Here is a 13304-nt window from a genome sequence, read left to right on the forward strand (position 1 = left end):
TTGTCATTTTTTTGAAAGTTTGCAAAAGTGCTGATTTCAATAGAAATTGGTCCTTTTATAATTATTGGCAAAAACACCTCCCTGTCTGTCACATAGACCCTTTTCAATGAGCTGAACTAGAGCTCAATGGGAGGCATAGTAAAGAAGTGATTGAGTATGCATGCACACACTTGCAGATCCAGTTCAGAAACTTCCCAATGAGAAACCTCTGATTGGAATTTTCCATGGCACAGAAAAAAATGCATATTTTCTTTGGGAGAATATCGACTAAATTGTTAAAAGAAATTAGTGGAATATGTGAGAAATGCTGAACTTGATGGATGCATGTCTCTTTTCAGCTAAATACTTGTGTCACAATAGAACTATTTTATGAGGGGCAGCAAACTGAATCTTTGCTTAGGACGGCAGAATTCCTTGCACCGGCCCTGTCTAAAGAAGGAAATGATTGCACTAGAAAAAGCGCGGATGTGGGCTTGAAATTAATAAAAGGAATGGAACATTTTAGTTATGAAGAAAGGTTAACAAATCTAAACCTCTTTACTTTTGACAAATTGTGCCTCGGATGGGATATGATAGCATTATGCAAATATATTCAGGGCCAATACAAACCATTGTCTGGAAATTTATTCATAAACAAGATACATAGGACACAAGGTCATGTGTTTAGACTGGAAGAAAGGAGATTTAGTCTAAGGCAAATTAAAGGATTTTTTTACAGTATGAACAATAAGAATGTGGCATTCTCTGTCTGAAGAAGTGGTTTTATCAGAGTCTGTGCAGATGTTTAAACAGCAACTGGATGCCTACTTGCAAAAACATAATATTCAGGGATATAATGTTTAATTAGTGGGGTAACAGCTTCTTGATCCAATGATAAATCTGACTGTCATTCTGGATTTTTTCCTAGTTTGTTGCAATAGTGCGTCAAACTGTTTTTTTTTTTTTTGCCTTCTTTTGGATCGACAGCAAAAAAAGATGTGAGAAAAGCTGAACTTGATAGACGCGTCTCTTTTCAGCCTACGTAGCTATGTAAATGTTACTAAGTGAGAATTCAAACTGAATTCAAAGGGAATTTCACATTTTAGACCAAAGTAGTCGAACTGAAAGCATAATGGTTAAGAGATTTTTTTGGGGGGTTCAGCAATTTTGGCTTTAAATCTGAAATTCACTTTGAATTCGCACTTTAGAAAATGACTCTGAGTCTTGTAATAAATTGGGTATCTATATAGGGTCCCACTCTTATAAAATAGTGCAAAACCCCAGAATAAATCATTCCCTATCCATAGTGCTGAAAGAAGTGTCTGTTACTAGAGCTGTGATGGTAATAATTAATCTTAATTGGCTACAGGCGATTTAAGATAACCATCTTTCTTGAACAGGTCATATTGCAATAATCCCCAAAACACCCCATAGGCTGAAGGTAATGACATATTTTACTCCAAACACTGCTTGGGTAATGATTTAGTGTACTGTACACTATTCCACTTCCATCAAAGAAAAATAAACCGTTAGCCTTTGACCTACCATATTTCAACATGAGTAAATTAGCTAAGTATCAGACTCTGTGTCTGCACTGTATATGGGACAGTAACGCTGCTTCAGTAAGCACTGTATTGTGGGCAGTTGTTTGGATTCTGATGAATAAGATTTGCCTGTTCATAACATTGGGTACCCACTAAAATTATAATGGGACCTGTTTTCGTTCCCTGATCCAGGGGTTCAGAACATTGATCTATGTGTAATGACATAATTTTTTTAGAAGATTCTATGAATGGATACATTTAAATTAGTTGCACATGATAGTGATGGGAACATAAGAGATACAGTTAATATAATAATTTTATGGATGTAATATACAACTTCCTTAAAAAAAAAAAAAAACTCCTTTGCCTTAATTTGATTTCAAATCATGATTTACTAGATAAACGTCAAGTGAAAGCAGGCATGCATTTAATTATGGATTTTTGATGGTGACTTCCAATGGATGATTCTAACAATTAAGTTCCTGGAGGCAAAAGTAAATTCATTGTATCAATTATAATTGCTCATTTCAGTAATGGGCAGTCAGTCACCTAAGTTTCTGATTGATCTTGCTTTCCTCACAATTTTAGTACCAGTTTGACAGTTTCTGTATTTTTCTTGCTCTGCAATGGGGATAGGACCAATGTACAGGTAACAACAGCTACCTCTCCACAAATATGGTGAAGGGGCAATTGATATAGGGTCACCAAACCTCTTCACCCAAAAGAGGGAGTAATCCAAAGAGTAAATAATCTGAATAATGGGTTATGTTCTCATAGGTATAGGATGCTACATATGTGCATTTGTTTTTGAAATAATCAAAAAATTAATTAAAGGAACACTATAGTTACCTAAATTACTTTAGCTAAATAAAGCAGTTTTAGTGTATAGATCATTCCCCTGCAATTTCACTGCTCAATTCACTGTCATTTAGGAGTTAAATCACTTTGTTTCTGTTTATGCAGCCCTTGCCACACCTCCCCTGGCTATGATTGACAGCCTGCATGAAATAAACCCTGGTTTCACTTTCAAACAGATGTAATTTACCTTAAATAATCGTATCTCAATCTCTAAATTGAACTTTAATCACATACAGGAGGCTCTTGCAGGGTCTAGCAAGCTATTAACATAGCAGGGGATAAGAAAATCTTAATTAAACAGAACTTGCAATAAAGAAAGCCTTAATAGGGCTCTCTTTACAGGAAGTGTTTATGGAAGGCTGTGCAAGTCACATGCAGGGAGGTGTGACTAGGGTTCATAAACAAAGGGATTTAACTCCTAAATGGCAGAGTATTGAGCAGTGAGGCTGCAGGGGCATGTTCTATACACCAAAACTGCTTCATTAAGCTAAAGTTGTTCAGGTGACTATAGTGTCCCTTTAAACTTTTGTTGTTAATTCAGTAAGTCTGAAAACTAATAACTGTCGAAATATTAACGAATGACCAAATGAACGAATGGACCATTGAATACATTTCTTGGTGCTGTTTTTTCATTTGTTGAACAACAGCTGCTCTTTTGAATGTATATTTCCTTTTGAGGATTGTTGTGAGTAATGCCTTTAGGATTCATTCATTTCCATGGAGAATAATGGTTGTCTGAAATTCATTAAATAAACAAAAAAAATATTGAATACTGGATGAACCAAATAAATATATGTAGTGTTTCATATTGAAAAGCTGCAAAAACAGATCCCAGGCACAATTACAACTTCAAATCACTGGAGTTGTCAAGGTGAAATTGTTTGAAGTGTTATTAAGGGTTCATATTCAGCAATTCATAGTGAACAATAAAGTTGTTAACAGTAATCAATGTGGTTTTTAAGAGGGAACTTAATTGGACATAATTGCATTCTATGAAGAAAAGACTCATGCAAGCAAGGAATTTCAGTTCTGCCAAATCAATTTTTCAGAAAATAGAAACAGTTTTGAGAAAGTTGAGATTCAGAAAGATATCGGTCAAGCTTGACCGAATCAGACCAATTTAAAAGGAGCGAAAATGGTCCAATCAGTGTGCTGCTAAATATATACATAGTACAATTTCTCAACCATTTGGTTCACAGATCAATCAAGAAAAAGTAACCAACCGACGAAACAACAGAAAGAGCAATGCAAAATCTATAATCCTATATTTCTATTCTATATTTTTGTTAAATATGTAATATATAAATGCAATTTTTTACTGCTACTCATGTTTTCCTTCTGTTGCTCATTTCTGACTTGATCTGTGAATAAAATTAACATTTAGTGACTGTCCCCTAGCCATTGATCATCTTTTTTTTCCATCAATCATCTCTTTTTTGGTGCCACTTGTGGAATTCAGAATGTTGACCCCGCCTGAAGCAGTTATTGTACAGTTTGGTTATCCTGTAATTCGGGTATAATTCAGCATGAAATTAAAAAATTCCACTGATCACTCATTCTGCCCAAATACAGCTGAATTGCAGTTCAGTGCAAAAGGAAGTCTATTATTATTATTATTATTATTATTATTATTATTATTATTATTATTCACAGAATGTATATATAATATGGCCTTGTTATAATTTAACCCCTTAGTGACCAGACCGTTTTTCAATTTTCTTACCGTTAAGGACCAGGGCTGTTTTTACATTTCTGCGGTGTTTGTGCTTAGCTGTAATTTTCCCTCTTACTCATTTACTGTACCCACACATATTCTATAGGATTGTTCTCACCATTAAATGGTCTTTCTAAAGATACCATTATTTTCATTATATCATATAATTTATTTTTCAAAGTAGACAACTCAGGGTATTCAATATGGGGTATGTCCAGTCTTTTTTAGTAGCCGCTTAGTCACAAACATTGGCCAAAGTTAGCATTTATATTTGTTTGTGTGTTAAAAATGCAAAATACAATTATGAACGCTAACTTTGGCCACTGTTTGTGACTGTGTTTGCGTATGTTTGTGTCTGTCTGTTTGTGGTGTAGCTCTCTCTATAATTATTGCAAACCTTGTTTTTAAGGCAGATGCACATTTTAGTCGGGAATAGTTGGGATCATGGCTTGAACTGACAATGCAAATCACTTAGACATACAAGCAAAGATTATTTGCATGTAAACAAATAAGGGTAAAGTCACTCTGGACATTTTACACACTGAGAAAATGTCCTTTTTTACTTCATGTCTGCAGTAAACGATATGAGCAAACCATATTACCATTTTGCTCTTCGCTGGGCTGTTGAGAAGTTTCCTCTTAAAAGCTGATTTAGTCACTTAAAAAGTAGGATCCGTTTGCGGCATTCAACATGGAAACAGGTTAGTTTGACTAATATGAAACATGCTTACTGAAGCAATGTATGATCTGCTTGACCTTGTATTGGGTGGGTACTTTGTGTGTAGAAATATAGCTACATATACAAGAGTTATTATTAAGGGTCAATATGTTTCAAAACTATTCTAAGAAAAAAAAAACATGTTCATCACTTTTTGCCTATTGTTAATAATAATTTAGAAATATGATTTATGAATAGAATATATGCTGATACATAGTATGGAATGAACACATTGTTGTGAAAACACAAAATATACAAAAAAAGAAGCAGTTTTAAATCTTCGTAGAATGCATAAAAAAGGAAAAACAGTTGGGGGTTTATTCATGAAGTAATGGATGATGGTCAATTTGAATGCCAAAACCCCGGCTGATGTAACCAAGCTGGGGCAATAGCTGACATGAAGACATGAAGAATATTTCAAAAATTTTGCTTTGGCTACAATGTGATTTATGATCACTACAGTTTGGTATTTAATTAATAAACCCATATTTAATTGTTACAAAAACCTGTTTTCATATGTAAAGTTTCATATGGATTTTTCATATAAATGCTTTGTGATAAGGATGACTGATTTTGTGGATTATATTGTCATTTTTATTATAATAATAATAATTATTATTAGTAGTAGTAGTCGTAGTATTATTGTGATAAGGGCTTGTAATATGTCTGCTGTACTCATTAATCACAGTCTAACGACATGTAAATTGCCAGTGTAAAATATTCATGGGTCGAATTGTTCCAATGAAGCTATGGTTAGAATAAGTCCAACAATACAGGTGCCACATTTATCCCCTCTTACTTATTCATTTTGTTTTTGTAATCGGCAGGAGAGAGCAGGAGAACCTTCCTATAAGTGGTTATCTTGCTCTCCAGCATAGCAAGCACAGAGCATGTGCTGTGGGTTTTGCAGGTTTTTGCTTTTAAATTATTCCTTTTTTGTCCTTCTATCTATCCTTTTTTTAATGAAGACGCTCTTTGGCATTTTTTTGTAATGGGTGGAGCTTAAAGGGACACTGTAGACACTATAACCATTTTATCTCATTGATTTGGTTATAGTGCCTGGTGTCTTCTTGCACTGTCCCTCCATTCAATGTTAAACAAGTTTCACGCAGTTTAACAATGAATGAGAGTCCCTGGTTTGCCATAGCACCACCCCCATTGGAGGTGTGACTAAGGCAGAGATTATACACTTCCTTGTAGCCATTCAGATTCATACCCGCAACGAGCACTGTGATAGGCTTAATACACTCTCAGACAATTATAGCCAGTCACTGCTGCTCAGGCTAACAATTCCTTATTAGGAATAGCAGCACAGAGGGGATGAGTTGTTGGGGACTTTTGTTTAGCATTAAAACATTAAAAAGGGTTTAAGCCTTAATGGAAGAACAGCACCAGGAGACGCCACACATGATAACCACTTCAATGACTTGAAGCAGTTATGGTGCCTACAGTGCCCCTTTAATAAAAGTTAAATTTCAGTTGTTGAGCTAATTTATCGTTAAGCCATCCATCAAAAGAATCCTACAGGAAGGTGAACTGCAGACATGCCAGTGCTTGGATATTGAGAGCTGGTGATTGGTATAAACGCTAATAAATATAAAAGAAGGCAAGTGGCAGTTGGGGAGTATAACCAGTAAGATATAAGGGGCATTAGTAAAGTAAAATTAAAAAAGGACAGTTCCCTTTCAAATATATAATTCATTGCTCTAATGAATTTTATATAAAATATTACCTATGGGAGAGTTGGGAAACTTGTCATGACTGGTTCACAGGCTCACTTTAAAGGATTACATTAACCTTAAATTTGTTACGTTTATATTTTCTAAAATGAATCTACTAATTTCATATGATCAGATGGTTTTAGCCCCTGCTGTTTTTTCCTATTTAATCCAGGTTACACAAACTCTTTTCTCAAAGCCCATTTGGAGGGTTGTTCAATACAGTGAAAAATAAGCCCCACTCTTGCCCCCCCACTCCCCACTTCCCCCCACTTCCTGCTCCTTTCCTTCTATTTTCAGATGAATTTAACAGTCAAGGTGTATAGTGTACATATTGTAATATCGGATAGGTGAATTCCATTCCATTGACTCAAACAATTTTGACTTTTGTTAATGTATAAGAAGAAGAAATCATTATGCAAGCCCGTAGTCCCAGGTGTGTCTTCTAATAGAAATCCATTATTAACTACTAGACTTGTGTACGGAGATACAATTCAGCATGGCTGAATCATTTTTTCTCAAAAGTAAAAATATGTTGGAGGGGTTGGGGAGGGGGGGGGTGAAGGAATTACGGCCATATGTCGAATCATCTTAGCATAATTTCGGAACTGAGATTGCATTTTGGAAACTAAATGTCAATAACAGAAAAAGAGCACTGTGCTGCAGAATATACACATAATATAATATTACGTATATTTTGTAGTACACTGATATGAGCATTTTCCCACGATTATATTCACAGATCTTGAGAAAAAGTAACCAATAGAGTAGTAAACAAAAATCAATATTAATATACAAACATATTTGTTAAATGTATAATATATAATTAAATGTATATAAATATATACATTTTAAATTAGTTTTTTTACTGTGTCTATTTTTGTCCCACTATCGGTCACTCCCAGCTGTCCAATCACAGCCCAGAGTGCTTTCGTCTCATAAAATCAACATTTTGTTACAGCGCCCTAATCACCGACCTTTTTTTTTTCTATAAATCATCTCCTTTTTTTGGCATCTTGGGCAGAATCCAGAATCAAAAGCCAGAAATGAACATGTTCAGTATTGCGTCTTTCAAATGGTCCATAATTCGCGGTGCATTTCGGCTCAGAGTTTGGAGACTGAATTTGACCAGCCCAAATTGATCCAAATTGCAGTTCAGCCTGAAAATAATCTCCAAGTCTAATAACCGCAGTATATCTCCCAAAAGTTAAGTTTAACCTTTTGTGCCACGGGTGATTTGGTGGAAGCCATTTTGAACCGCAATATATATTTGATCTCACGTCCTCAGCAAATCTGATTCTCACAAAGTATGCCAGTTCTTAAAAATGAGCCAAATTTTAGTCTCTTTTCTCCAAAGAAAATGTGCTGAAATAAAGAAATTATTGTCCTAATTGACTTTTACCCTCCTTTAAATTTTAACAGATCAATCCTCCCATATCCCTTATTATAAATAATTTGTAATTTATATAGAATAATGATAAACATTATGAATGAGCCGAGAAGTGTGGTTCTTATTATTATATATTTTTTTAAATTTCATGAACTATATTGTATTAAGATACTTTAAAATTTATACTCTTATGAGTCATTACTGTTACTGTTTATTTTATGCAAATATGCAAAATAAACATGGCAATGAGCTCTTTAGACAACATATCAATCCATGAGACTAATGGTTGAATGGTTTATAAATAGTGATGTCCCGAACTGTTCGCTGGCGAATAGTTCCTGGCGAACATCGCTTGTTAGCGTTCGCCACGGATGGCGAACATATGCGCTGTTCGGTCCGCCCCCTATTCGTCATCATTGAGGAAACCTTGACCCTGTACCTCACAGTCAGCAGACACATTCCAGTCAATCAGCAGCAGACCCTCCCTCCCAGACCCTCCCACCTCCTGGACAGCATCTATTTTACATTCATTGTGAAGCTGCATTCTTAGTGAGAGGAGGGACAGTGTAGCTGCTGCTGATTTGATAGGGAAATTGATAGTTAGGCTAGTATATTCAGTGTCCACTACAGTCCTGAAGGACTCACCTGATCTCTGCTGTAAGGACAGCACCCCAAAAAGCCCTTTTTAGGGCTAGAACATCAGTCTGCTTTTTTTTCTGTGTAATGTAATTGCAGTTGCCTGCCTGCCACCCTGTGTGTCAGGCTCACAGCATATACTTGCCCAGTGCCACCACTCACTCACTGGTGTCACAATAGCTTCCATTTAAAAAAAACAAAACTTTTTTGACTGTAATATAATAGCAGTCAGTTTCCTTCACTAGTGTACGTTTCAGCGCCTGCCCAGTGCCACCACTCACTCACTGGTGTCACAATAGCTTGCATTAAAAAAAAAAAAACCTTTTTGACTGTAATATAATAGCAGTCAGTTTCCTTCATTAGTGTGCGTTCCAGGGCCTGCCCAGTGCCACCACTCACTTACTGGTGTCACAATAGCTTGCATTAAAAAAAAAAAAAACCTTTTTGACTGTAATATAATAGCAGTCAGTTTCCTTCACTAGTGTACGTTTCAGCGCCTGCCCAGTGCCACCACTCACTCACTGGTGTCACAATAGCTTGCATTTAAAAAAAAAAACTTTTTTGACTGTAATATAATAGCAGTCAGTTTCCTTCACGCGTGTGCATTTCAGGGCCTGCCAGGGCACAGTGTCACACCAGTGCAACTCATATCTGGTGTAACAGTAGTGCACATTTTAATAACAAAATACAATTTTGACTGTAATAGATTGAATAGCAGTTAGTTGTCTGCCAACGTGTGTGTCAGGCTCACAGCGTATACTGTGCCCATTTGCCCAGTGCCACCACTCATATCTGGTGTCACAATAGCTTGCATTTAACAAAAACAAAACTTTTTTGACTGTAATATAATAGCAGTCAGTTTCCTTCACGAGTGTGCGTTTCAGGGCCTGCCCAGTGCCACCACTCACTCACTGGTGTCACAATAGCTTGCATTTTTTAAAAAAAAAAAACTTTTTTGACTGTAATATAATAGCAGTCAGTTTCCTTCACGCGTATGCGTTTCAGGGCCTGCCAGCTTGCATTTAAAAAGAACAAAACTTTTTTGACTGTAATATAATAGCAGTCAGTTTCCTTCATGAGTGTGCGTTTCAGGGCCTGTCCAGTGCCACCACTCACTGACTGGTGTCACAATAGCTTGCATTTAAAAAAAAACAAAAAACTTTTTTGACTGTAATATAATAGCAGTCAGTTTCCTTCATGCGTGTGCGTTTCAGGGCCTGCCAGGGCACAGAGTCACACCAGTGCAACTTATATCTGGTGTAACAGTAGTGTACATCTAAAAAAAAAAAAATTGGACTGTAATAGATTGAATAGCAGTTAGTTGTCTGCAAGCGTGTGTGTCAGGCCTACACTCATATCTGTTGTCACAGTAGCTTGCACGCATAGTACCACTAATCGAAAAAAAAATGACAGGCAGAGGCAGGCCACCCTGCAGGGGCCGTCGTGGTACTGTGATTCCCTTTGGCCCTAGAATAATGCCCTGTGTTCAGAGGCCACGTACCCTGAACTCGAAAAGTTCTGAGGACATAGTTGACTGGCTAACACAGGACACCCAATCTTCTACAGCTTCCGCTCAGAACCTTGACGCACAATCCTCCTCCAGCTTTGCTTCGGGCACCTCTCAAGTTGCCACTCGCCCGCCTGCCACCACCACCAACACCAGCACCACAGCCGCTTCACTTGGTATGTCAGAGGAGTTATTTACACATCAGTTGGAAGAAATGAGTGATGCGCAACCATTATTGCCAGAGGATGTAGATAACAGGGATATGTCTCAGTCAGGCAGCATTACACACATGGACGTACGGTGTGCTGATGATGATGTTGTACCTGCTGCTGCTTCCTTTGCTGAGTTGTCAGATACAAGTGAAGCGGTTGATGATGACGATGCGTCCGTGGATGTCACGTGGGTGCCCGCTAGAACAGAAGAAGAACAGGGGGAAAGTTCAGATGGGGAGACAGAGAGGAGGAGGAGGAGACGAGTTGGAAGCAGGGGGAGGTCGTCGCAAGGAGCTAGTGGCACAGTCAGACAGCATGCATCGGCACCCGGGGTCAGCCAGACAGCACGCCAATCAACGCATGCTGTTGCCACAACCAGAATGCCATCATTGCAGAGCTCAGCAGTGTGGCATTTTTTTTGTGTGTCTGCGTCTGACAACAGCTATGCCATTTGCAACCTGTGCCAAAAGAAACTGAGTCGTGGGAAGTCCAACACCCACCTAGGTACAACTGCTTTGCGAAGGCACATGATCGCACATCACAAACGCCTATGGGATCAACACATGAGTACAAGCAGCACACAAACTCAAAGCCGCCATCCTCCTCCTGGTCCAGCATCTTCAGCCACGTCAACTACTGCTGTCCTCCTTGCCCCCTCTCAACCATCTGCTACTCTGTCTCTCGCCTTGAGCAGTTCCTGCTCATCTGCCCACAGGCAGGTGTCTGTCAAGGACATGTTTGAGCGTAAGAAGCCAATGTCACAAAGTTGCCCCCTTGCCCAGCGCCTGACAGCTGGCTTGACTGAACTCTCTGCCCGCCAGCTTTTACCATACAAGCTGGTGGAGTCTGAGGCGTTCAAAAAATTTGTAGCTATTGGGACACCGCAGTGGAAGGTACCCGGCCGAAATTTCTTTGCACAAAAGGCAATCCCCAACCTGTACTTGATTGTTCAAAAGGAAGTAATGGCATGTCTGGCACACAGTGTTGGGGCAAGGGTCCATCTGACCACTGATACCTGGTCTGCAAAGCATGGTCAGGGCAGTTATATCACCTACACTGCGCATTTGGTAAACCTGGTGATGGCTGCCAAGCATGGAATGTGTGGCTCTGCAGAGGAGTTGGTGACACAGCCACGACTTGCAGGCAGGCCTGCTGCCACCTCCTCTACTCCTCCTACTCCATCCTCTTCCATAACCTCCTCGGCTGAGTCCTCAGCTGCTGCGTCTTGCTCCACATTAACGGCACCCCCCCAGCTCCCCAGGTACTATTCCACATCCCGGATACGGCAGTGTCACGCCGTCTTGGGTTTGAGTCACACCGGACCAGCAATCCTCTCCACCCTGAATGGATCAGTGGCTGACTCCGCACCAACTGGAGATCGGCAAAGTGGTTTGTGACAATGGAACAAATTTGTTGGCGGCATTGAATTTGGGCAAGTTTGGGCATGTGTGTAATCTGATCGTACAACGCTTTGTGCTTAAGTACCCAGGCTTTCAGGACGTCCTGAATCAGGCAAGGAAGGTGTGTGGCCATTTCAGACATTCCTACACGGCCATGGCGCACATTTCTGATATCCAGCGGTGAAACAACATGCCAGTGAGGCGCTTGATTTGCGACAGCCCGACACGTTGGAATTCAACACTCCTAATGTTCGACCGCCTGCTCCAACAAGAAAAAGCCGTTAACGAGTATTTGTATGACCGGAGTGCTAGGACAGCCTCTGCGGAGCTGGGAATTTTTTTGCCACGTTACTGGACGCTCATGCGCAATGCCTGTAGGCTCATGCGTCCTTTTGAGGAGGTGACAAACCTATTCAGTCACACCGAAGGCACCATCAGCGACATCATACCATTTGTTTTCTTCCTGGAGCGTGCCCTGCGAAGAGTGCCTTATCAGGTCGTAGATGAGCATGAAGAGGAAGAGTTGTGGTCACCATCACCACCAGAAACAGCCTTATCAGCATTGCTTGCTGGACCTGCGGCAACGCTGGAAGAGGATTATGAGGAAGAGGAGTCAGAGGAGGAATGTGGCTTTGAGGAGGAGGAGGAAGACCAACCACAACAGGCATCCAAGGGTGTTTGTTGTCACCTACCTGGTACCCGTGGTGTTGTCCGTGGCTGGGGGGAAGAACATACCTTCAGTGAGATCACTGAGGACGAGGAACGGGACATGAGTAGCTCGGCATCCAACCTTGTGCAAATGGGGTCTTTCATGCTGTCGTGCCTGTTGAGGGACCCTCGTATAAAAAGGCTGAAGTAGAACGACCTGTACTGGGTGTCCACGCTACTAGACCCCCGGTATAAGCAGAAAGTGCCTGAAATGTTACCGAATTACGGCAAGTCGGAAAGGATGCAGCAGTTCCAAAATCAATTAAAAAGTATGCTATAAGGGTGATGTCACAGCACAATAGGAATCTAACAGGGGAAGAGGTGAAAGTAATCCTCCTACTCCCACGACCACGCCGGCAAGGACAGGAGGCTTTACAGACGTGTTGTTGATGGAGGACATGCAGAGCTTTTTAAGTCCTACGCATCTCCACAGCCCTTCGGGGTCCACCCTCAGAGAACGACTCGACCGTCAGGTAGCAGACTACCTCGCCTTAACTGCAGATATCAACACTCTGAGCAGCGATGAAACCCTTGACTACTGGGTGTGCAGGCTTGACCTGTGGCTGAGCTATCCCAATTTGCGATAGAACTTCTGGCCTGCCCCGCTTCAAGTGTCCTGTCAGAAAGGACCTTCAGAGCAGCAGGAGGTATTGTCACTGAGAAGAGAAGTCGCCTAGGTCAAAAAAGTCTAGATTACCTCACCTTTATTAAGATGAATGAGGGATGGATCCCAAAGGGACTGACAGTGGGCGATACAGTCGACTAAAAAAGGCCTGATGAGGGGGACGTAACAGGGTGTCGCGGCTGCCGGCCCGCCGCGTGATATTTAAATACCTAGCTCACCCCAGTACCATGCCCTGTCGTGGTTTCCTGTTCCTGGTTTCCTGAGAGTGCTTTATCATTGTGAATCTGATTTCCTG

General features: G+C 40.1%; 1 protein-coding gene across 1 annotated transcript in view; it reads left to right on the forward strand.

Annotated features, from left to right (window-relative positions):
- Window positions 1-4686: 4686 nt before the first annotated feature.
- Window positions 4687-13304, forward strand: part of POU2AF2 (POU class 2 homeobox associating factor 2) — a 47288-nt gene continuing 38670 nt past the window's right edge. Inside the window, exon 1 of the mRNA XM_063436162.1 lies at window positions 4687-4796. Coding sequence (XP_063292232.1) covers window positions 4787-4796 — 10 coding nt within the window. The 5' untranslated portion in view covers window positions 4687-4786. The remainder of the gene's footprint in view (window positions 4797-13304) is intronic.

This window comes from Pelobates fuscus, chromosome 11 (genome assembly GCF_036172605.1).
Source record: "Pelobates fuscus isolate aPelFus1 chromosome 11, aPelFus1.pri, whole genome shotgun sequence".
Lineage (NCBI taxonomy): Eukaryota > Metazoa > Chordata > Amphibia > Anura > Pelobatidae > Pelobates > Pelobates fuscus.